The sequence below is a fragment of the Macaca thibetana genome, chromosome 7, assembly GCF_024542745.1.
Source record: "Macaca thibetana thibetana isolate TM-01 chromosome 7, ASM2454274v1, whole genome shotgun sequence".
Classification (NCBI taxonomy): domain Eukaryota; kingdom Metazoa; phylum Chordata; class Mammalia; order Primates; family Cercopithecidae; genus Macaca; species Macaca thibetana.
The window spans coordinates 143,387,576-143,413,914 of record NC_065584.1 but is presented as its reverse complement, the minus strand read 5'-3'; the positions used below and the strand labels follow the sequence as shown (position 1 = coordinate 143,413,914).

The 26,339-nt window shown below is 38.4% G+C and overlaps 2 protein-coding genes across 10 annotated transcripts in view; one reads left to right on the top strand and one right to left on the bottom strand.

Annotated features, from left to right (window-relative positions):
• SLTM (SAFB like transcription modulator) overlaps positions 1 to 26,339 on the top strand; it is a 263,545-nt gene that overhangs the window by 82,254 nt on the left and 154,952 nt on the right. The window lies entirely within an intron of this gene.
• The window catches only part of RNF111 (ring finger protein 111), a 111,496-nt gene that overhangs the window by 42,122 nt on the left and 43,035 nt on the right, over positions 1 to 26,339 (bottom strand). For all 9 annotated transcript variants that reach the window (XM_050796803.1, XM_050796806.1, XM_050796810.1 and 6 more), the window contains exons 2-3: positions 24,202 to 25,100; positions 2,408 to 2,534 (exon numbers count right to left, since the gene is read on the bottom strand). In XM_050796803.1, the coding sequence (XP_050652760.1) occupies positions 2,408 to 2,534; positions 24,202 to 25,081 (1,007 nt within the window). In that variant the 5' untranslated portion in view covers positions 25,082 to 25,100. The remainder of the gene's footprint in view (positions 1 to 2,407; positions 2,535 to 24,201; positions 25,101 to 26,339) is intronic.

Here is a 26,339-nt window from a genome sequence, read left to right as displayed (position 1 = left end):
AAGTCTATGATGAGACTGAGTAGTCTATTATCTCTGGGAAGCTCTTAATAGCTGAAGGAAATTATAGGTCCACTTTGCAGTACTTCTGTGAAAGCCATCATATTCTACTAGATGAACAACTGCAAAAAAACTGAATGTATGAGGAAATCTCAAGGAGGTATTAGTGGCCACTATGATTAGTAACAACTGTCAAATCCTGACACAAAACTCTAAAACACAGAAATACTCTCTTACATGAAAGAGCCAGGCTGAGCATAGGTGGCTCATGCCTGTAATCCCAGCACTTTGGGAGGCCGAGGTGGGCAGATCACAAGGTCAGGAGTTCGAGACCAGCCTGGCCAATATGGTGAAACCCCGTCTCTACTAAAAATACAAAAAAAAATTAGCCAGGCGTGGTGGCTCATGCCTGTAATCCCAGCTACTCACGAGGCTGAGGCAGGAGAATTGCTTGAACCTGGGAGACGGAGGCTGCGGTGAGCCAAGATGGCGCCACTGCCCTCCAGCCTGGGTGACACAGGGAGACTCCATCCCAAAAAAATAAATAAATAAGTAAAATAAACAAAAGGGCCAAAAGCCAGCTAAACAATAACAAAGTTAATATCTCAGATAACAATAAGGAAATATAAGAATGGGTCATGTACACTGTGGGTCTTTTTCAAGATCATTGTCTATTACTCAGGTAAATGCATCTGCTTGACATCAACCATGTCCAAAACAAGACCTCTAGTCCTACAATGAAAAATATGTCCATAATTTCAGTAGTCCTTACAGCTCAAAAAAATTGAGTTAATGTTGTACCAAGCACTATGCACAGTCACAGGATAGGTGTGGTACATAACACTGATTCTCGGTTTTACTCAGAGTTGGGGAAAATCATATAAAATTAAAACAAACAAGGATATGTTATAGAATGCTCACTTCCATGCCTTTAGAAGTAGCACTTCGATGCTAAAATGGCAAGTGGAAAAGCATGTTCTAAGTGCTTGTAACAGATGTCAGAAATATGAATATATACTTTTAAAATCAGTAACATATTAACATGCAACAAACTAATGCACTTCTAAATTCGTTCCAACACAAAAATTAATATTCATCTGTTTATTAGTTTGGTGTATCAAATGTAACAAAGCAACTCTTTATTGCTATTATTACAAATACTTATAATCATCTAAAGTATAAGATGAATGCTGTGTTAGGAGCTGATATTTCACAGGGAAAGTCAAAGTGATAGAAGTTGATATTTCACAGGGACAGTAAAGTGATTCTGCAATAAGGCAACGTCTTTTCCAGTTATTTATAAAAACACATGAGGATGTTTCATTGATGTGTTAGTTCAGAGCATAGATAAAATTACTAAGTGAAGGACAAAGAGTCAAACAATATGTTTTGAATTAGGGTGCCCTAACACAGTAACAGCACAAGTTTCACTAGTATCAATGAGTAACATTGAAACAAGTAGATTCTAACCAAAAGGGCTATTTCAACATCAATACCCCTTAATATTTTTTTCATTTTTAATTTTAATACCATCCCAAATATTTACATACTATTCACATCTAAATTTCAAAGGAGATCAATTCTCCACATCATTTAAAAAATACAATTTGGCCGGGCGCGGTGGCTCAAGCCTGTAATCCCAGCACTTTGGGAGGCTGAGGCGGGCGGATCACAAGGTCAGGAGATCGAGACCATCCTGGCTAACACGGTGAAACTCCGTCTCTACTAAAAAATACAAAAAATTAGCCAGGCGAGGTGGCGGGCGCTTGTAGTCCCAGCTACTCGGGAGGCTGAGGCAGGAGAATGGCATAAGCCCGGGAGGCGGAACTTGCAGTGAGCTGAGATCTGGCCAATGCACTCCAGCCTGGGCGACAGAGCGAGACTCCGTCTCAAAATAAATAAATAAATAAATAAATAAATAAATAAATAAATACATACAATTTTATAAAACACTAAGTAAAATTATTGTTTATTCAGAGCATTAACTCTTAACTCTCATTGGATACTTGGGGTGCTTTTAAAAAGACTAACCTCTAAAATTCTAGTTCAAATCTGGGAAAGAGTCTAGGCAACAATATAGCTTTATTTTATTATCTCTCCAGGTGAGTTTAACGCAGCCTGCTTTGAAAACCACAAATCTAGATGGGCTTGGTGGCATGTGCCTACAGTCCCAGTACTATGGAGAATGAGACAAGAGAATCACTGGAGCCAAGGGGCTCAAGTCCAGCCTGGGTAACATAGCAATATTCTGTCTCTTACAAAAAAAAAAAAAAATCCATTAACCTGATATATGCATACTCAAACTGGGTCTCAAAAAAATAAATAAAAATAATGCAAATATCTGCAGCACAAATAGGTTTAATATTTATATTTAAAATTTCAAAGATTTAATTAAGAATTAAAATCTCACCGATAGCCTTCTCCAACTGTTACAATCTCCACTTCACTATCAGTTGAGGTAACATTAATTTCTTCATTGGCAGTAACCTGGGGAGTGGAGGAAGCTTCTATCACCACAACATCTTCATCAATACTTCCTGGAAACAAAAAGAAAAAAACATTTAAAGGTATCTTCCTGTCAGCTAATTGTTAGGCAGAAATCTTTATTCTGACTTTGAAGACTATGAAATTCATTGCAAAACTAAAAACCTTATCTGTCAAAAAGTTTTTTTAAAAAAATACACAAGGAGCGAAAAACACACATGATGAAAATGGTAATCACTGTTTTAATCTATACTCCTTTGCATGTTTACTTTCTCTTCTATGGATTTGGTGTATTCATTACAAATGTTCAGTGGTTTCTACATGAATTTGTAAGATCTTACATAGATATTTATCCTGTAATATCTGTAGTATATTATAGATCTTATATATATCATTATATAAGATATTAACCCTTCAATATCACAGAAAAAGTTATTACAGTAGCTTTGTATGTTTTTTCCAAGGTTGTTTTCATTTAGGTGATATATTATTTTAAAAAAACACACAGTAGCTTTTGAGTTTTATGTTATGAAATTTGTTATTGATTGATTGATTGATTGACTGAGACAGTCTTTCACTCTGTCGCCCAGGCTGGAGTGCAGTGGCATGATCTCGGCTTACTGCAACCTCCTCTGCCCTCTGGGTTCAAGTGATTCTCATGCCTCAGCATCCCAAGTAGCTGGGACTACAGGCATGCATCACCACACCAGGCTAATTTTTTAGTACCGATGGGGTTTCACCATGTTGCCCAGGCTTGTCTTGAACTTTTTTTTTTTTTTTTTTTTTTTTTTTTTTTTGAGACGGAGTCTCGCTCTGTCGCCCAGGCTGGAGTGCAGTGGCTGGATCTCAGCTCACTGCAAGCTCCGCCTCCCGGGTTTACGCCATTCTCCTGCCTCAGCCTCCCGAGTAGCTGGGACTACAGGCGCCCGCCACCGCGCCCGGCTAGTTTTTTTTTTTGTATTTTTTAGTAGAGACGGGGTTTCACCGTGTTAGCCAGGATGGTCTCGATCTCCTGACCTCGTGATCCACCCGTCTCGGCCTCCCAAAGTGCTGGGATTACAGGCTTGAGCCACCGCGCCCGGCCCCTGTCTTGAACTTCTAACCTCAAGTGATCCATCCCACTCAGGCTCCCAAAGTGCTGGGATTATAGGCGTGACCTACTGCACCCAGCCAAAATTTGTCATTTTTAAATGTGTGTTCTTTTCTAAATCATTCTAAGCTTGGAAAGTGCATCCTTATTTACAAGATGGATACATATTAAATTAGACTTGGTCCAAGTCTTTGTTTAATATTCCTTATATTACTGTTATCTAGAACTGATTTTTGTTATGACATTAGGTAAGATTATATAAATAGAATCCTGCTCTGTCTCTCCACAGCTAACTAGCTATCACCAAAACATTTATTGAAAAATATTTTCTTTTACCCCATTAATTTTTGGTATCTCCTCGAATTTTCAGTTATGCAAAAGAAATACATTCTGGAAGTTTACTGCACAACATAGGGTCTATGATTAACAATAACGTATTGTATGTTTAAAAATTTGCTAAAAGGGTATATCATGTTAAGTGTTTCAACCAAAAAAGGAAATAAAGGTAAGGGGACAGGAAGAAATTTTTGGAGGCAATGGATATAAATCCATGGCATTGATTGTAATGATGGTTTTACAGGTGTTATACCGCTCTCCAAACACATCAAGTTATATATACTAACTACCTTCAAGCTTTTAGTATACTAATCATACCTCAATACTGCAGTTAAAATATTTTTTGATACTTCTCTTAAATATTATGCATATTTTAGGGTCCATTTTGAAACAATTCAACCCCTTTGATATAGAGTCTAGTGTCAGGGTAAGTCTACTTTTTAAAATAGTCTTTTTGAGGTATAACTTACATACTTTGAAATTCAACCATTTAATCTGGCCTTTTGCCAGAAACCACTATCTTCCAATACTTCACCAAGATGACAAACACAAAGGAAAAGAGAAGAGGCACCTGCAATATGTTCTCTACGGCTTTTAGAAAATATGGAGTTGTTCCTTTGGCCACAGGCATAGGAATCCACAAGAAAAGCGATGCTGTAGACATCAAGAAAATGGCTACTGTTCATACAAAAATTAGCTGGGATTTGGCGCTCGCCTGTAATCCCAGCTACTCAGGAGACTGAAGAAGGAAAATCACTGGAACCCAGGAGGCAGAGGTTGCACCAATCTCGGAGGTTGAGCCGAGATCACACCAATGCACTCCAGCCTGGGCGACAGAGTGAGAATTCATCTCCAGAAAAAAAAGAAAAGAAAATGGCTACTGTTGGCCGGTTGTGGTGGCTTACGCCTGTAATCCCAGCACTTTTGGAGGCTGAGGTGGGCGGATCACGAGATCAGGTGTTTGAGACCAGCCTGTCCAACATAGTGAAACCTCGTCTCTACTAAAAGTACAAAAATTAGCCGGGCATGCTGGCATGTGCCTGTAATCCCAGCTACTCAGGAGTCAGGAGAATCACTTGAACCTGAGAGGTGGATGTTTCAGTGAGCCGAGATCGCACCACTGCACTCCAGCCTGGGTGACAGAGCGAGACCCCATCTCGGAAAAAAAAAAAAAAGAAAGAAAAAGAAAATGGCTACTGTTCAAAAAGGAATGCCCCATAAATCTTACCATGGCAAAACTGGAAGTTACAATGTCACCCAGCATGCTGTTGGCATTGCTGTAACAAACAAAATTCTTGCCCAAAGAATTAATGTTCATAATGAGCATCTAAAGCACGACAGCTGAGATGGCTTCCCAAAACACATGAAGGAAAAAGATCAGAAAAAGAAGGAAGCCAAAGAGAAAGGTACCTAGGTACAACTGCCGCACCAGCATTCTCCACCCAGAAAAGCACACTTTGTGAGAACCAATAGACAGGAGCCTGAACTGCTGGAACCTATAACCTGTAAATTCATGGCATACTAGGTGGCCAAAAAAAAAAAAAAAAAAAATCAAAGACACCTGGACTATAAACAAAACAAAATAAAACCTGAGAGCATTATGCTAAGTGAAATAAGCCAGTCACAAAAAGACAAAAACTGTGATTCCGGTTATGTGAAGTATCTAAAGTAGTCAAATTTGTAGAAACAGACAGTAGAGTGGTGGTAACCAGGGTCAGAGGGAGGAGAAAGAGAAGTTGTATAATGGCTATAGAGTTCCAGTTTTGTAAGATGAAAAAGTCCTGGAGATGTTTCACAACAAATGTAAATACACTTTTTTTTTTTTTGGAGACAGGGTTAGGCTAGAGTTTAGAGGAACAATCACCCTCATTGCCCTCCATCTCCTGGGCTCCAGATATCCTCCTAACTCAGCCTCCTGAGTAGCTGGGACTACAGGTGCACACCACCGCACCCAGCTTTTTTTTTTTTTTTTTTTTTTTTTTTTTTTTTTTTAGTCTTTTAAGAGATAGTGTCTTAGTACATTTCTTAGGCTGGTCTCAAACTCCTGGGCTAAAGCAATCCTCCTCCCACCTCGGTCCCCCAAAGTGCTGGGATTACAAGTATGAGCCACTGCACCTGGTCCCAATGTGAATATACTTAACACTACTAAACTGTATGCTTAAAAATGGTTAAAATGATTTGGGTTTTTTTTTTTTTTTTTTTTTTTTTTTTTTGAGATGGAGTCTTGCTCTGTCGCCCAGGCTGGAGTGCAGTGGATCTCAGCTCACTGCAAGCTCCGCCTCCCGGGTTTACACCAGTCTCCTGCCTCAGCCTCCCGAGTAGCTGGGACTACAGGCGCCCGCCACCTCGCCCGGCTAGTTTTTTGTATTTTTTAGTAGAGACGGGGTTTCACCGTGTTAGCCAGGATGGTCTTGATCTCCTGACCTCGTGATCCGCCCGTCTCAGCCTCCCAAAGTGCTGGGATTACAGGCTTGAGCCACCCTGCCCGGCCTAAAATGGTTTTTAAAAAAGTAATACTCCATTTCTTCTCTTGCTGTGTTTTTTACAAACCTGTTATTGAATGGCTTCTTCATTACTATCACCTGTCAATACAAATGTAAGCCAACAGTTTACAAATAATGTCTATAATTAAGAATTTTCCCATAATGAGTGTAAAAAAATTCACCCACTTTAAGTGTACATTTTGCTAATTTTAGTAAATTTATGGAGTGTAATCATCACCACAATCCAGTTTAAGAACATTTCCAATAACCCCCAAAGAGCTTGCATGTCCTGTTTCAGTCAATCATCATCCCCTATACCAACTTCAATACCCCTGCAACAACTGATCTGCTCTCTGTCATTACGAATTAGTTTGTATTTTGTCAAGTTTTATGTTAAGTAGAGTCACACATTACATACACGTTTGGCTCCTTTCACTCAGCATATTTATCTTGAAATATATTCATTTGTTGTATCAGTATTTGTTCTTTTTTTATTGCAGAGTAGTATCCAATCATATGGATATAACACACTTCGTTTATCCATTCATCCACTGATGGACATTTGGGTTTTTCTCAGTTTTTGCATATTACAAATAAAGCAGCTATGAACATTCATGTATAAGTCTTTGTACAAACATGTGCTTTCATTTCTCTTAGGCAAATACTTAGGAATGTAATTTCTAGGTTCTATGGTAAGTTTGTTTAACTTTTTAAGGAACTGCCAAATTGTTTCCCTAAGTGGCTCTACAATTTTACATTCCCAGTACGGAAATGAAGGTTTTAGGTTCTCCACATCCTCACCAATACCTATTATTGTCTTGTTTTTCATTAAACTTGTTCCAGTGGCTATACAGTGGTATCTCATTGTGGTTTTAATAACCATTTCTAAAATAAGAAGGCTGAGTACAAGCGCTCACGCCTATAATCCCAACACTTTGGGAGACCGAGGCAGGCAGATTGCTAGAGCAAAGGAGTTCAATCCAGCCTGAGTAACATGGTGAAACCCTGTCTCTACAAAAAATACAAAAATTTCCTGGGCATGGTAGCCTGTAGTCCCAGATACTCAGAAGACTGAGGTAGGAAGACAGCTTGAGCCTGGGAGACAGAGGCTGCAGTGAGCCGAGATGGCACCACCGCACTCCAGCCTGGGCAACAGAGCCAGACCTTGTCTCAAAACATAATAATAATTCAAAAAAAAAAAACAAAAAACAACGTAAAATAACTAATGGTGCTGAGCATTTTTTCATGTGATTATTAGTTACTTTGGTTTTTGTTTTTGTTTGAGAAAGTGTCTTGCTCCAACGCCCACGCTGGAGTGCAGTGGCACGATCATAGCTCACTGCAGCCTTGACCTCCTGAGCTCAAGCAATCCTCCCACCTTAGCCACCCCAGCAGCTGGGACTACAGGTACATGCCACCATGCCCAGCTAATTTTTAAATTTTTCATACAAATGAGGTCTCACTATGTTGCTCAGGCTGGTCTCGAATTCCTGAGCTCAAGCAATCTTCCTACCTTGGACTCCCAAAGTGCTAGGATTATAGATGTGAGCCACCATGCCAAGTCTAATTTTATTAGCTACTTTGGTGAAATGTCTATTCTTTTGTCCATGTTTAATCTGAGTTTTTGGTCTCATTGTTGAATTATAAGAATTCCTGGCCAGGCACCATGGCTCATGCCTGTAATCCCAGCATTTCGACAGGCTAAGGCAGTGGATTGCTTGAGCCTAGGAGTTCAAAACCAGCCTGGGCAACATGGCGAAACCTTGTCTCCACAAAAGCTACTCCGGAGGCTGAGGTGGGAAGATCACTTGAAACCGGGGCGCTGAGTCTGCAGTGAGCCAAGATTGTGCCATTGTACTCCAGCCTGGACGACACAGTGAGACCCTGTGTCTCAAAAAAATAATAATAATAATAATAATAAAGAGTTCCTTATATATCCTGAATTCACGCCTTTTCTCAGATATACTATTTGCAAATATTTTTTCACAGTCTGTAACATGCCTTTTCATTTCCTTAATAGCATCTTTTGAAGCACAAAAGTCTCTAATTTTGGTGTTCAAATTGGCAACTTCTTTTATGGATTGTGATTTTGGTGACATATTTAAGAAACCTCTGTCCAACCCAAGGTAACTGAGATTTTCTCCTATGCCTCCTTCTAGAAGTTTTATCATTTAGTTCTTACATTTAGGTCTATGATCTACTTTGTTAATTTCTGTGTCAGACAATAGGTAAAAGGTCTAAATTTATCTTTTCTGCATATGGATATACAATACTCCAAAGAACAGAACAGGCCAGGTGCAGAGGCTGACGCCTGTAATCACAGCAATCTGGTAGGCTGAGGTGGGCAGATCGCTTGAGCCCAGGAGTGCAAGAGCAGTTTGGGTAACATGGCGAAACCCCATTTCTACAAAAAATAAACAATTAGCCAGGTGTGGTGGCATGTGCCTGTAGTGCCAGCTACCCACCAGAAGGCTGACGTGAGAGGATCACCTGAGCCCTGGAGGCTGAGGCTGCAGGAACCCCTGATGGCGCCACTACACTCCAGCCTGGGCAACAGAATGAAATCCTGTCTCAAAAAAATAAAGGGGGGGGAAAAAAGCAGAAAATACCAGCAGACACTGGTAAATAAGGAAGATAATGAAAGATTATCTGATTTGGAGAAACTTTTTTAAAATTACTTAATAATATTGTATTTATACTCTGGAATATTTGCAAAATGTTATTATCAATTAGATAGAAAACATAACATTTATTAGAAGTTACAAGATGTGAAAATGTTTGAAGTGGTTTTTCAAGTCCTAAAGATTACACACACAGACTGAAGTAAAATGCATTTTTAACAGCACAAATATATCTTATGGGCAGAAAAAAAAAAAAAAAAACAGTAGCACCCAAGTGGCTATTTAAAATAATATTGTAGATTGAATTTCCAAATTATTTTCCAACTCTTGCTTCATAATCATGAGCACAATGCAGCTTAAGGTAGAAGTACAAAGGGAACCTTGAGATATTAATCCAGCTAACCATTGACTTTGCAGATGTTACTTGTTGTTAATTAACTCAAATTATTAAATATGGAATTAAGTAATGGTGGTAAAAGTATATTTAAAACTAAAAGCATTATGTATCAACAAAAAGTCATGATTTTAAAAAAACTTTTCTTATTTCAACCCATAAACTGGGCATTACCAGTTCTACATGGAGAAAAGTTATATCTACATATCAACTTTATTTATGATTTTTCTCTACTTATCTGTATACAAAATTTCTTTCAAAACCTGTTTTAAAAAAGAGGAAAAACTAAGGCCGGGCACAGTGGCTGACGCCTGTAATCCTAGCACTTTGGGAGGCCGAGGTGGGAGGATCACAAGGTCAGGAGATCGAGACCAGCCTGGCCAACATGGTGAAACCCCGTCTCTACTAAAAATACAAAAATTAGCCAGGTGTAGTGGCAGGCGCCTATAGTTCCGGCTATTCTGAGGCTGAGGCAGGAGAATCACTTGAACCTGGGAGGCGGAGGTTGCAGTGAGCCAAGATCGCGCCACTGCACTCCAGCCTGGGTGACAAGACCAAAAACTCCGTCTCAAAAAAATAAATTAAAAAAAAAAAAAAAAAAAAAAAAACTGTAAAAAATAAGCTAACATTATTGAACACGTTTCACATGGCTTATGTAACATTTTGAAACCTCAATGATAAATGATACAAAGCTAGCTTTGCTAATCCATGAAAATTCAATTTATATAACTTTTTATGAATACAGAGATTATGTAACTAAAAGTATATAAATAGCTTGCTGAAGCACCCTTATTCTATTGCTTTAACATCATTATTTTTCTAAAAAGGACTTTATGCATAATTTGAACATAATACATAAAAATTATATAACTAAAGCATATTCACAACAGGCAACATTTTGGCATCTACAATCTAGTGTTTTCTAGGATAACAGTTATTTAAACCAAAATTTTAAAAAGGGAAACATTTCTAAAATTATGAAGTTAATCTTATTAAATAGCACAGCTTAAAAGAAAATCAGGAGAATAAGTCATTTCTTACTGGGTCAATTTTATTCTCATTTTATCTTTTACATTTAGAAATACTAAAGGACAAAAAACGAGTATAGCTAAGATAGTGGTAGGACTGTGGGTGATTTTCTTTGAATTGTTTATTTTTTAAGATTAGGTTGTTTATAGCTTTTAAAACATCATGAGAAAAATAACATATTTCTCTGGCTACCAGACTAGAAAGAATATGAGTAGTATCACAACGATAACAAAAACAATGGTTTCTCTGCGAGAGTTCTTTATGAACTCCTCAAAGTCCATTTCTATTTCCTGGTAAGAGAGCACAGATTCTCTTGGCATCAGCAATAAGCAATGTTAGCCACTATACTCACTGATCACCTTAGTCCCTCTGTGCCTTAAGACTGGAATGATGCTAACAGTAAGAAGAGTTTCCATGGCCAGGCGTGGTGGCTCATGCCTGTAATCCGAGCACTTTAGGAAGCCGAGGCAGATGGATCACCTGAGGTCAGGAGTTTGAGACCAGTCTGGCCAACATGGCAAAACCCCATCTCTATTAATAATACAAAAATGAGCTGGGCATGGTGACATGTGCCTCTAATCCCAGCTACTCATGAGGCTGAGGCTTGAACTCGGGAAGTGGAGGCTGCAGTGAGCCAAGATTGCGCCATTGCCCTCCAGCCTGGGCGGCAAAGCAAAACTCTGTCTCAAAAAAAAGAAAAAAAAAAGATAGTTTCCAATCTGTGAGCACAAACTTTGTGCCATATATAGTATTATGCATGTCTAGCCCCATCAAGAAACTGAAGCTTAGAAAGTTTAAGTGACTTACAAGCAAACAATAAGCAACACTTAAAATTCAAAGCTAATTCCAATTCTAAAGCTCACATTCTTTTCATAAATGACATCATGTTACCATACCTACTAAACATGTGGGCGTGTAGTTACTATCAAAAGCATTTTCATGCTACCAGATGCTTTTGCCACTGCTCCTGTCTTTTATAGTCACAATTAAAGTTACTGAAGTTATAGCAACTGACTCCACTTTGGGACTCCTCTGTTGGTATCTTTCCAACAGAAATGAAAACATATATATACACAAAGATTTGTACCCAAATGTTCACTGCAGCATTTTCACAATAGCAAATACCGGAAACAATTCAAAACGCCCTTGACTTCTACCTACCTAGAGGAGCCTGCTCACTAGCCTTATAGATGTCATGTGTATCTCATCTTCATGACTAATGGCAGTACAGAAACACAAGTAGGACCAGAGCCCAGCCAGGGAATAAATCACTTAAACAATTCCAGCCAGGGGCAGTGGCTCATGCCTGTAATCCCAACACTTTGGGAGAGCAAGGTGGGCAGATCATAAGGTCAGGAGTTCAAGACAAGTCTGGCCAACATAGTGAAACCCCGTCTCTTCTAAAAATACAAAAAAAATAGCTGGGCATGGTGGTATGCACCTGTAATCCCAGTTACTCAGGAGGCTGAGGCAGAGAATCATGTGAACCCGGGAGGTGGAGGTTGCAGTGAGCTGAGATCACACCACTGAACTCCAGCCTGGGCGACAGAACGAGATTCCATCTCAAAAAACAAAAAACAAACAAAAAAACATGCCATCACTGACAACTAGATAAACAAAATGTGGTATATCTATACAACAGAATGCTATAACTAATAAAATAAAAACTAATTACTGATACCTGCTACAACATGGATTAACCTCCTTAAAAAATTATGCTAACTTAGGCTGGGCCCAGTGGCTCATGTCTGTAATCCAAGCACTTTGGGAGGCCAAGGCAGGTGGATTGCTTGAACCCAGGAGTCGGAGACCAGGCTGGACAACATGGAGAAACCTTGTCTCTACAAAAAAATACAAAAATTAGCCAGACATGGTGACATGCACCTGTAGTCCTAGCTACTCGGGAGGCTGAGATGGGAGGATTGCTTGAGTCTGAGAAGCAGAGTTTGCAGTGAGCTATGATCGCCACTGCACTCCAGCTTGGGCAACAGAGCAAGACCTGCCTCAAAAAAAAAAAAAAAAAAAAAAAATTATGCTAAGTAAAAGAAGCCAGACAGTAAAGACCATATATTATATGATTTCATTTATATGAAATGCCCACACAAGGCAAATCCATAGATACAACAAATTAGAGGTTGAGAGGAATGAAAGCAGGAACAGAGACTGACAGCAAGAAAGCAGGAGGGATCTTCTGGGATTGATAAACATATTCTAAAACTGTATTATGGTCATTACTGCACAGCTCTAAATATACTTTTAAAAATTACTGAATTGGGCTGGGTGTGGTGGCTTTCATCTGCAATCCCAGCACTTTGGGAGGCCAAGGCAGGCAGATCACCTGAGGTCAGGAGTTCAAGACCAGTCTGACCAACATGGTGAAACCCCGTCTCTACCAAATAATACAAAAATTAGCTGGGTGTGGTGGCATGTACCTATATAGTCCCAGCTACTTGGAAGGCTAAGGTGGGAGAATCACTTGAACCCTGGAAGTGGAGGTTGTAGTGAGTGGAATATCGCACCACTGCACTACAGCATGGGCAACAAAGTGAGACCCTGTCTCAAAAAAAAAAAAAAAAATTACCAAATTGTACACTTTAAATGAATGAATTTTATAGTAGTTAAGTATACCTCAATAATTTTTAAAAAACATAAAACACTCTCTGCAAGATACAAAACTAGACATCAACAAATGAAAAAACATTCCATATTCTGGAATAGGAGGATGTCAACTCTCTGTAATATAATCTACAAATGCAATCCCAATAAAAATACCATCCTAGACCTCCCAACCCCCAATCACCTCCATGTAAACAAACTGATTATAAAGTTCACTTGGAAGAATAAACAAACAACAATATCTAGGAAAACATTAAAGATTCTACAATTAAATGAGTGTTCTTCCTGTACATGGACAGACAGAGCAATAAGACAGAGTAAAAACTCCATAAAAAGGCCCAAATGCATATGGAAAATTTAACATGTGACAAAAGTAGCATATTTCAAATCAACAGGAAAAAGATGCTAATGACCGGATTGGGGACAAATGGATAGTCACATGAAAAAAAAATTGGGTCCATTTTTCATATTATACATAAGAATAAACACCAAATGGATCTATGCTCTAAATGTTCAAAATGAATTAAGTACAAGGACTGGGGGAAAATGGGCTAATTTTGCTACAACTTTGGAGTGGAAAAAGTATTCCTAATTACGACTCAAAATCCAGAAGCAGTAAGAATAAAAGTTGATAAATATGACTTGTGGAAAAAAATGTCGGCCGGGCATGGTGGCTCACGCCTATAATCCCAGCACCCTGGGAGGTCGAGCAGGTGGATCACTTGAGCTCAGAAGTTCAAGACCAGCCTGGGCAATATGGCAAAATCCCGTCCCTACAAAAAAAATACAAAAATTAGCCGGGCGTGGGGGTGTGCACTTGTGGTCCCAGCTACTCAGCAGGCTGAGGTGGGAGGATCGCTTAAGTGTGGGAGGCTGAGGTTGCAGTGAGCCGAGAAAGCAACGCTATACTCCAACCTGGGTGACAGAGTGAGATCCTGTCTCAAGAAAAGAAAAAAAGAAAAAAAAATTGGCATATAAAGTATGTAAGTCAAGACACCACTAATTAATTTGTGAAAAATGTGTGTATTATATAGGATTTATATAGCTAATATATAAAAAGCTTCTAAAAATGGACAGAAGAATGAAGACCAACATCCTGATATCAAAACAGGCAAAAAATAAAAACAAAAAAATATGAACAGACTGAATACAGGAAAAGAAATGCAAATGACCTAAGGTTTTTAAAACATATGAAAAGATACACATTACACATTTTAAAAAATAAAAGAAATACAAATTTAAAATGTACTGACATACTATTCCTCAGCTATCAGATGGACCAAAAACCCCCTAAAATCTGACAACATATTCTGTTGGAAAGATTTTTGAGAAAACAGGCATCCTTGCTGGTGAGCATTCAAAATGGTTACAATCACCATGGAGAAAAATGTGGCCATATCTTACAAAATAACATATGCATTTGTCCTTTATTCAACAACTGCCTTCTATAATTCTATCCCAAAGACACACTGGCAAAAAAAATATGAAATGACATATACAAAAAGCTATTTATTGCAGGAATTTTTTTTTTTTTTTTTTTTTGAGACGGAGTCCCACTCTTGTCACCCAGGCTGGAATGCAGTGGCACAATCTCTAGATCTCGGTTCACTGCAACCTCCACCTCCTGGGTTCAAGCAATTCTCCTGCCTCAGCCTCCTGAGTAGCTGAGATTACAGGCGCAGCCACTATGCCCGGCTAACTTTTGTATTTTTAGCAGAGACGGAGTTTCACCATGTTGGTCAGACTGGTCTTGAACTTCTGACCTCATGATCCACCTGCCTTGGCCTCCCAAAGTTCTGGGATTAAAGGTGGGAGCCACCGCACCGGGTCAAAAAAAGCTGTTTATTGCAATGCTATTTATATTTAAAAAAAAAAAAAAAGTCTGCAAACTGTTCATCAATAGGAGACTGGTTGAATACACTGGTACAACCATCCAAGGCAGTATGATGAAGCTTAACAACAAAAGGAATAAAAAGAAATGACACATACAGAGACACATACTTTCATTCCTCTACAGTATCTCTGTATACCCCAACAATAGTATATATTAAGTGAAAAAAGCAAGAGACACTTTTGAGTAAGAGAAGGGGGTCATATTTTGAGTTTATTTTTGAAGGAAAAAAAATGAAAGAATTAACCAAAACTAAAGACCTGAGTATATCTTGTTTTAAAGTTTTGCCTCTGAAGCCAGGTAAATGTTTTACATAATTTAAAAAGCAAAATTAATTTTTTTAAAAAATACCCTTAAAAAAGCCAACCCTGAAATAAATGAACCTAAATGCATGTGAAATTGGTGGCACAACCACACAGAAAACTGGCCAAGGGCAAAAAGGCACTATACAAAACAAAATACTTAAACTGTATTAATTAGAACTACTATATTAAGTTGGTGAAAAAGCAAGGGCAGTTTTGCCATTAAAAGTAATTTTTATGTTGAAACTAGTTCACTTATGTGTATGTATTTATGGTATATACAGGATAAGGCAAATAAGCAATGGTTAATATTATTAAGAATCAGAGTTTTCAGCATAAGAATACAAATATAAAACAACAACTTACATAAAAACCCTAATCCTAAACTTATAGTGGAAATATTCACTTAAAGATTTATTTTTTTCTAAATCTTTACATTCCTAGTTTTGTTAAAACAGTCAAAATGTGCTAGGCATGGTGGTTCAAACCACACCTGTAATCCCAGCAAATGAGGAGGCTAAGATAGGAGGATAAGTTGAGGCCAGGAAGTTGAGACCACACTGGGCAATGTAAGAAGATCTCATCTCTAAAAAAAAAATTAAAATAGAATTGAAAAATTAGTGGAGCAAGACAGCATGTGTTGTCGTCCCAAGTACTCAGAAGGCTGAGGAAGGAGGATCACTCGAGCCCAGGAGGTCAAGGCTGCAGAAAGCTATGAGTGCACCACTGCTCTGCAGCCTAGGCGACAGAGTGAGACCTTGTCCCTTTAAAAGAAAAAAAAAAAAAAATTAGGTTAAATTCAAAAAAGCCAAAAGCATTGGCAACCCAGTAGAGCAAAAAACACCTTAATTCCCAGACTTTAGTCTCTATCACCTCCCAATAAAAGAAAATCGGGCCAGGTGCGGTGGCTCACACCTGTAATCCCAGCACTTGAGGAGGCTGAGACAGGCGGATCATGAGGTCAGGAGATCGAGACCATGCTGGCCAACACGGTAAAACCCCATCTCTACTAAAATACAAAAAGTTAGCCAGGTATGGTGGTGCGCGCCTGTAGTCCCAGCTACCCAGGAGACCGAGGCAGGGGAATCACTTAAACCCAGGAGGCGGAGGTTGCAGTGAGCCAAGATCACACCACTGCACTCCAGTCTGGCGAAAGAACAAGACTCTGTCTCCATAAAAAAAAAAAAAAAAAAAAAAAAAAAAAAAAAGTCGGGAGTTCTTAAAGGAACAGCTGTTTCTAGGTCTGCGGCAGGAACTATAGATTAATCTGCACCAATCTGACATACCAGAGAGTAGGGAAGTCATCAAAGACCACTAGGATGGCATCAAAAGGACAATGACCCAGTCTGAAGATGTTCCCAATGGCCAAAGATGAAATCATTTTAAAAAATATAAAAAGACTGCAACAAACTGAAATCCATCAAATATACTAAAATTCATGCATTCATGATACTGAAAACCAAAAACACCTCTTTGGATGCTGCTAGAATACCAAGTCATTCTGAGAAGTGGTAAATGAAGGAAGAAAATCAAGCATTCATCTCGCCTTTCCTGTATGAACAGAATTTCAGAATAACCAATTAGCTGATGAACGAAGTGTTCTTCCTTCATAGAAGAATCTCAGAGAATAAACTTAAGCAAAGTGATAGAATTAGAATATCAAGGCTGGGAGTGGTGGCTCACGCCTGTAATCCCAGAACTTTGGGAGGCCGAGGCACGCATATCACCTGAGGTTAGGAGTTTGAGACCAGCATGACCAACATGGAGAAACCTCATCTCTACTAAAAATACAAAATTAGCCAAGTATGGTAGCATAAGCCTGTAATCCCAGCTACTCGGGAGGTAGAGGCAGGGGAATCACTTGAACCCGGGGGACAGAGGTTGCAGTGAGCTGAGATCACATCTTTGCACTCCAGCCTGGGCAACAAAAGCGAAACTCTATCTCAAAAAAAAAAAAAAAAAAATCAGTATTTTGCAACCCCTAATATAATGAATCTCGGCAAGACCATTAATAACTGCTAAAAAACATTACAGAAAACAGTGAAGGGGAACTTTATAATGGAAGGATCAGAATGACACCTGAACCCTCTGATCAAGCTCAATATGTGACGCAACAGACAGCACATAGTATCACCAACAAAGTACTGCCGGGACTAAACTTGAACCTAATCAAGCTTTTAGACCTAACTATCAGTTTACAGAAACGATGCCATATATAAAATAGAATTAAACCATGTGTGTTGAAGTCTCTATGAGTAAAATGATATCTACAATTGTTCTGAAACTCTCCAGGAAAAAAAAAAGAGGGGTTAGAAATGAAATATGAATGGTGGAATGTCAACAACTGAAGCGAGATAATGAGTATATGGGGGAGTTCATTGCATATTTCTGTTTTTGTATATGTCTAAAAGTTCCCAAATAAAATCATAAAACCAAAAAAAAAAAAAAATCAATGCTATTTTTCAAAAAGAGGGACAGAAGTATTCACAGCTTTAGATATAATTCCTGATCCTGGGACTCTACAATTCCAAGGGTTATCTTTTTAAGCAAACTTTTAAAAAAGCTTAAAAAGTCAATACAGTATGGACTACACATGGAAAACATATATATACAGCTACTGGATAATTTTTTAAGGCCCAATATAAGGTAAAATGACATCTGTAGTTTGAGACAAAGTTTCTAGTGATGCATCACTCATGGAGTCAGTAAGTGCCGTATCTCACACAAAGCAGATGAGGATCCTATGCTCTCACAAATTGTGATGACTTAAAAAATGGTTCTAGCAATTACCAAGACGTCAATGTCTATGATGCTTGTGTGGATAAAATTATTTTCAGGAAGGGTGCGTAATAATCACTAATTGTAAATTAAAATTTTTTCAATATTTTATATGTAAATAAGGTAATAAGACATATGACTATTTTAACAACAGCCTTAAAACTTTATATTTCAAAGCAAGATAGACAAAACTTCTTTTTCTCCTCAGTGGTAAAATGGGACTGACTTAAGCTCTCTTATTTAGGAGCATATTTGACATTTACATTTCCTTCAAGACTGAAGGAGATATAATCTATAATACCTATTAATTTTAAAGTTAATAAAGTATCAGGAAGTCCTCATATCCACAATTAATTGGGAAACCCAAGGTTTTAGTGCTACTAAATGTTAATTACTTCCAGTAAGGTTCTCTGAATAGATCCTAGAAATACATTACTAAAATTAACACCCATTCTCAAACCTAGCTTCTGTTAGGTTATTTTAAATATCTGAAGTTCTTGACAAATATTATAGGAACAAAACAGAATGTATAAATTATCAGCCTCACTGGCAACTGGGAAAAACTCAATGTCCAACAGGCTTGCTAATAGCCCAAGTAACATATCACTTCGGCTTTCTATAAAGAAAGTTATGTATAGAAATAAAGTTAAAATAATAAAAAATAAAGAGTTAAAGTTAAAAGCCAATTAATGGGACAGCAAAAAGGGAATATTTTCCAGAAATCTGTTGATTATAACCAATAAACTGGTTATGTGCAGTGGCTCACACCTATAATCCAGCACTTTGGGAGGCCGAGACAGGCAGATCACTTAAGCCCAGGAGTTTGAGATCAGCCTGGGCAACATGACAAAACCCTGTCTCTACGAAAAAAAAAAAAAAAACATTAGTCATGTGTGGTTGCACACACCTGCTGCTGTCCCAGCTACTAAGGAGGCTGAGGTGGGAGCATCACCTGAGCCCAGGGAGGTTGAGGCTGCAGCAAGTCGTAATTGAGCCACTGCACTCCAACCTGGGCAACAGACAAGGCTCTGTCTCAAAAAGCAAACAAAACCAAACCAAAAAGAACCACAAATAAACTGATGATGTAAAGTCAGTTAATTATATACAACTGTTGTGTCTTGGAGTGTTTTAAGATATTACAAAATACTTAAAATGTAGAACATTCTTCCATCAGTTTATTTCCCAATAGCCGATAAATATTGATGCACCAATATGGTTTGGCTGTGTCCCCACCCAAATCTCACCTTGAACTGTAATAATGCCCACATGCCAAGAAGGGGCCAGGTGGAGAAAACTGAATCTTGGGGACAATTTTCCCACATACCATGTTCTCATGGTAGTGAACAAGTCTCATGAGATCTGATGATTTTATAAATGCGAGTTCCCCTGCACAAGCTCTCTCTCACCTGCTGCCATGTAAAATGTGACTTTGCTCCTCATTCACCTTCTGCCATGATTGTGAGGCCTGCCCCGCCATGTGGAACTGTAAGTCAATTAAACCTCTTTCCTTTATAAATCACACAGTCTTGGTCGGGTGTGGTGGCTCACACCTGTAATTCCAGTCTTTTGGGAGGCCGAGGTGGGCAGTGGATCTCTTGAGGCCAGGAGTTCGAGACCAGCCCAGCCATCATGGTGAAACCCAGTCTCTACTAAAAATACAAAAATTAGCCAGGCGTGGTGGCGCAGGCCTGTCATCCCAGCTACTCGGGAGGCTGAGGCAGGAAAGTCACTTTAACCCAAGAGGCGGAGGTTACAGTGAGCCCAGATTATACCACTGCACTCCAGCCTGGGCCACAGAGTAAGACTGTCTCAAAAAAATAATCAGAACGAATTACCCAGTCTCGGGTATGTCTTTATTAGCAACATAAGAATGAACTAATACAGTAAATTGGTACTAACAGAGTGGACCACTGCTGTAAAGATATCTGAAAATGTGGAAGCAACTTTGGAACTGGGTAACTGGCAGAGTTTGGAAAAGTTTGGAGAGCTCCAAAGAAGATAGGAAGATATGGGAAAGTTCGGAACTTCCTAGAGACTTGTTGAATGGTTTTGACCAAAATGCTGATAGTGATACGGACAATAAAGTCCAGGCTGAGGTAGCCTCAGATGAAGACAAGGAACTTCTTGGAAACTGGAATAAATGGGTCACTCTTGCTATGCAAAGAGACTGGCAGCATTTTGCCTCTGCCTTAGAGGTCTGTGGAACCTTGAACTTGACAGAGATGATTTAGGGTATCTGGCAGAAGTAATTTCTAAGAGCAAAGCATTCCAGAGGAAGAAGAGCACAAAATTAAAATTTGCAGCCTGACAATGTGATAAAAAAGAAAAACCCATTTTCTGGGGGAGAAATTCAAGCCAGCTACAGAAATTTGCATAAGTTACGTGGAACTAAATGTTAACAGGTATAACTACCCAATGCCTGTACCATCATTGTATCTAGGAACTAACTTGCTTCTAATTTTACAGGCTCATAGGCAGAAGGGACTTGCCTTGTCTCAGATGAGACTTTGGACTGTGGACTTCTGAGTTAATACTGAAATGAGTTAAGACTTCAGGGGACTGTTGGGAAGGCATGATTGGTTTTGAAATGTGAGGACATGGGATTTGGGAGGGGCTGGGGCAGAATGATATGGTCTGGCTGTATCCCTACCCAAATCTCACCCTGACTTGTAATAATCCCCATGTGTCATGGACGAGGCCAGATGGACATAATTCAGGTAGGCAATTTTCCACATACCATGTTCTCATGGTAGTTAGTAAGTCTCATGAGATCTGATGGTTTTATAAATGGGAGTTCCCCTGCACAAGCTCTCTCTTGCCTGCTGCCATGTAAGACGTGACTTTGCTCCTCATTCACCTTCTGCCATAACCGTGAGGCCTCCCCAGCCATGTGGAACCCCTTTCCTTTATAAATTACCCAGTCTCAGGTATGTCTTTATTAGCAGTGTGAGAATGGATTAATAAATGCACATTGTAAGAAAAAGTTGTCCCAGAAGCTCCAGACTAATACCCAATCATCCATACAAATCATATCAACATTTAGTAAATAAGTCAAATTAAAAGTTCAGACATTACAACTCTATCCAGAAAGCCTGAGTTCAAGTTCTAGTTCTACCATTTGAATTACCTAAGACTTTTTGCCAAATCACTTTATTTGAATCACTCAAAATATGACTAGGAAATAACCTATCTCCTAAGAATCTAAGGAAGTTAATTATTTGAAAGAGCTGAGATTTCTTGACAATAAAGTTAAGTCCCATTAATATTTCAGTTTAACTATTCTGAAAATAGTTTTTAAAAAATCATTCCAAACTGATTTTCCAAATGTTTCATCTGTAATATGAGTGTGACGGTAATGGAATCCATCTCATATGAGTACTGGAAGGATTCAATGAGAATACACATAAAATAGAACATTACTAGCACAGAGTAAGCACTCAACCAGTGTTAGGTATTTTTATTACCAGCATGATATTAGCATCAAGGAATTTAATGCAAACTTCTTGGAGGGCATTCTGGTAACAATAGCTAACAACACTTTCAATGCATATACCCTCTGAAACACTTTTAGAAATTATTCCTTAAGATACACTTACATAGGTATACAAAATGCAAGCTCAAGTTTGCTCAATGCAGCAAATATTCACTGACAAAAGCTGATTAAATACATTATCATACAAAGGGAATACTACGCAAATGTCAAAAAGAATGAGATAACTATACATGGTGATATAAAAAGAGCCACATTATTTATCCTTGAATAGGCTTTCACATTTTCTAAGGGAGATAAGAAACTACTAATAGTGATTACTTCTGGGTAATAGTAAGACTGGAGGATATGAAGAACAGATAACCTTTTATCTTCTATTTTAAACTTACTAGATACTTTTAAAATTCCCTATCATGTGAATATTATTAAATCATTATTTTTTTAAAAAATAGTTTACAGAAATCACTTGTCTAGAAACCAGAAAACATTGGGTGTTCTTGGTTTCAACATTTTGGATTTCTGTTTCTAATGTTTGAGGGTAATGTCTGAAAATAATGTAATTAAAATAATGTAATCCTTCCAAGAAAGGCAGTAAAAAAAAAAAAACTTGCTACAATAATTATTAAATAAGATTTTTAAATGCATTAAGTTTGGACTTCTCTTTAATACTTGGGACTATATGAACCCCTGGCACTGATAATGACATTCAATTACTATATTCTCATTCCCCTAGAAACACCAGCTCCTTAGAACTTCTGCTCCACATCAACCATCCTGTCTCATTAACTTCAAGCACAAATTGAGCTCTGCTGTTCTCGCTCCCAAAACCAGTACGTGCACATTCTGACCACCTGAGAAAAAAGTGACAATTAAGCAAGACAACCCCTCATTTCCCTTATTTTCAGGAAACCTCTGGGAATGGTTATTCTACACTCTTCTCAGCTGGCTATACATGATCAAAATGAACTCTTCTCAAAAAAGTATTTGTGTAGGTTAAAACTGATCTGAACATGGCCAAGCCTAAGATTAAGAACAAGGTTACTGGTTTTAGGGTTCTGGCAAAAATAGAAAAATGAAAATGAAAAAGGAAAGAAATTCGTGGAAAAGGAAGGGACTCATAAATAAGAACAGAAGAAGAAATGGCACATCCAAAAGTAGACTAGCAAGCCATGACCTTAACAGGCAAGACATAAGGTAAAACTGAGAAAGCTTATGTTAGTATTAGAAACCATGACTTAGCTAACCCTTTAGAAAGCTCCCCCTAAGCCCACTGCCCTATTCACTAATTTCACAAGAAATTAATCTTTTCCCTCAGTTCAGACAGCTCTTCAATGCTCACTTCAACAGCTCCCTTTAAATCACAACTGTAAAAGTGATGCATTATCTTAGGATGGTCTGTATATATGGAACATACATTTCAGGACTGTCTGCAAATAAACTTATTCTACTTATATATCACATTTACTGTGTGTGTGTGAGAGAGTGTCAGTGCGCATGAGCAAGGGCACATATGTGCAAGAGCACTGACAGGAAATAGTCCCTATCCAATTTTAATTGATGTATTGTATGCACTGTCAGGACTAAAAGTCTCTGGGTTCTAGTATTAGAATAAAAGTTACTACTCAAATACCTGAAATTATTTTTCAACTATAAAGAACATGATAACAGCAAACAACGAGAACACAGCACCTAAAGAAAAAATATTGAGAGGCCAAGGCAGGTGGATTGCCTGAGCTAAGGAGTTCAAGACTAGCCTGAGCAACTTGACAAAACCCATCTCTACAAAAAATACAAAAATAAGCTAGGTGTGGTGGTGTGTGCCTATAGTCCCAGCTACTTGAGAGGCTGAGGTGGGAGGACGGCTTGAGCCCAGGAGGTGAAGGTTGCAGTGAACCAAGATTGCATCACTGTACTCCAGCCTGAGCAACAAAGCCAAATGCTGACTCAAAAAAAAAGAAAAAATAATATTAACCAGTCTCTTTTAGTTACTAGAACTGTTCTTACTATGGTTGAATCCATCATACAGGGAGCTGAAAAAGTATTAATAAAAGTCAAGCATATTAAAGAAACACAAGGAAAAAAATGTGTACCATAAATTAAGAACACATATAAAATATAATCTAATACGTATAAAATGTATCTAAATAAAGCCAGGTGCGGTGGCTCATGCTTCTAGTCCCATCATTTTGGGAGGCCAAGGCAGGCAGATAATTTGAGGTCAGGAGTCAAGACTAGCCTGGCCAACATGGTAAAACCCTGTCTCTACTAAAAATACAAAAATTAGCTAGGCATGGTGGTGGGTGCCTGTAATCCTGGCTACCTGGGAGGCTGAGACAAGAGAATTGCTTGAACCCGGGAGGCGGAGGTTGCAGTGAGCCGAGATTGCGCCACTGCACTCCAGCCTGAGGGACAGAGTGAGACTCTGTTTCAGAAAAAAAAAAAAAAAAAGGAATAAATGGCTATTCCCCCAAAAAACTCTGACTTATTTTTGTCACTAGAAATTTTTTTAATTTTTATCTTAGCATTGGAGTCATGGTTTAATACTGCAATTGGTAATTTAAATGGCTTAAAAATAAAAGTTAATAGAGCCTGATAGTAATTTTAAATAAAATCAGTAAGACACAAACAAAAAATTAAGCACATATACAATGCAATCGGTTCCATGTTTTACTCAGCTTAAACATTTTTACCTGAGGGAACAGCTGAATTGTTTTGGTGGTTTTCACTGGCAGAAACAAACAAATCTTCTTCTCCTTCAGTTGATGAGCTAGAAGAGGATTCGCTGCTGAGGTCATTCTCACTGGAACTACTAGAACTAGGTAGCAAGGCATATTTTCTTCGCGCTAACACTTCTCGTTTCTTCCTCTGCATTAATATCCTCTCTTTTTGTTTCTGTGTCCTCTGTGAGGAATTATTTTTTACAAATCTCTTTCTGCATGGAAGTCTCCGTAATGAACTGCTATGTAAACAGGGTCTTTTCATTAACAATCCTGATACAGATTCTGTCTCAGTCCGAGGCCACTTATGAGACCGTGCACTATGGCTTCTACTTTTAGCACTCAAAATGGTCTGGGAATGTCTTACAGGGACTTCTTTATCCTCATCTGAAGTCACAGTATCAGAATCTCCAAAATGCAGACTAGATGAAGGAGAAGAAAGACAATCACTAAAAGAGGAATCATTATCTTCATCACTTGGTGCTCCTAGGTGTTGCCTCAGTCCTAATATTCCCTGGTTTTCTTTAACACAATTCTGCACATACGAAGGGCCAGCCTGCTGGCTTTTGCGTTTTTTCCTCACAACGACACTTTTTTCTTGTTCTTGCTGGTTACCATTCATGTCCTTCTCTTGTTTTTGAGAATCATCACAAAGGTGAGAGAATTCATTCCCCACTTTACTATTAATCATCTCAACTCCTGCAGGAAAACTTTTGGCTGCCCCAATGGGCTCTGGATGCAAAAGGATCCCTTTCAGACTCTCCTGTGTCTTTGGTGCATCAGAAGGAATCTCACTCTTCATATCCACTTTTAAGGTGTAGAGCTCGTTATATTCAGGAGTCCATTGAGACATGGGAAACTTTAAGGAAAGCCTAGAAGACAAAATTAGATATTTAAAAGAATTTTAATGTGTTTTATTATACTATTTAACTGAAGAGTTCTCAAATTCCACCAAGAAGATCCCTTATAAAGGCAGAACTGTCTTTTCCTCATCAGTGCACAAAATGTCTGTTATGAATTATTTTACTGTTCTTATAAAACATTGTTCTCTGGTCACTCTACTCATGCACCCAATTTTTAGAAATACAGTAAATATAGAGCATAAGCCTGCGCGGTGGCTCACGCCTGTAATCCCAGCACTTTGGGAGGCCGAGACGGGCGGATCACGAGGTCAGGAGATCGAGACCATCCTGGCTAACACGGTGAAACCCCGTCTCTACTAAAAAGAAGTACAAAAAACTAGCCGGGCGAGGTGGCAGGCGCCTGTAGTCCCAGCTACTCGGGAGGCTGAGGCGGGAGAATGGCGTAAACCCGGGAGGCGGAGCTTGCAGTGAGCGGAGATCCGGCCACTGCACTCCAGCCTGGGCGACAGAGCGAGACTCCGTCTCAAAAAAAAACAAACAAACAAACAAAAAAAACTTCTATTAATCAAAAACTGATCTTGTTGCATATCTTACTACCTTCAGCAACATAACATATTTGGTCAAATCAAACAATTACTTCAAAACCTATTTCAGTGAAATATAGACAAAAGGATTCGAATTCAAAAGACTAGTCAACATGTTTTACTCCTGGTATGACATTTTTAAGTGGTTATTAAATATTTCTGTACATCTAGATGGTTACATTAGATTGATACTATTAATAATGAGCTAATGAATATAAGCTTCTCTTTTCTATGTTTTTTTCCTTCATACCATTCTATTAATTCTCTAATGAGAATCTGAATTCTCCTGATAATAGGCACAACTACTGCATTTCAGTTTTAGATACAGAAAGATTACAGCCAAGACTTTGGGCTGCTGAAGATTATTCAGTTAAATAAACAGTACAGCAGAATATAAAATCAAACTTTGTACAGCTAATCTATCTAAATCATTCAACATCTTAAATTACGAGCTGCCAAAAGGAGATAAGAATTTAAAGCATTTACATCAATGCAATGTACATATGAAAATAACTTAAAATTAGTAAATATCATGACAAAATGAAACATATTCATCAGAAAGGCAGTTACTGTGACAAACGAAGAGCTTCACTGGTGTAAAATATGAGTAAACACTGTTAACATATTTTTAACAAGTTTTTATTAAGTATAGCATACACATATA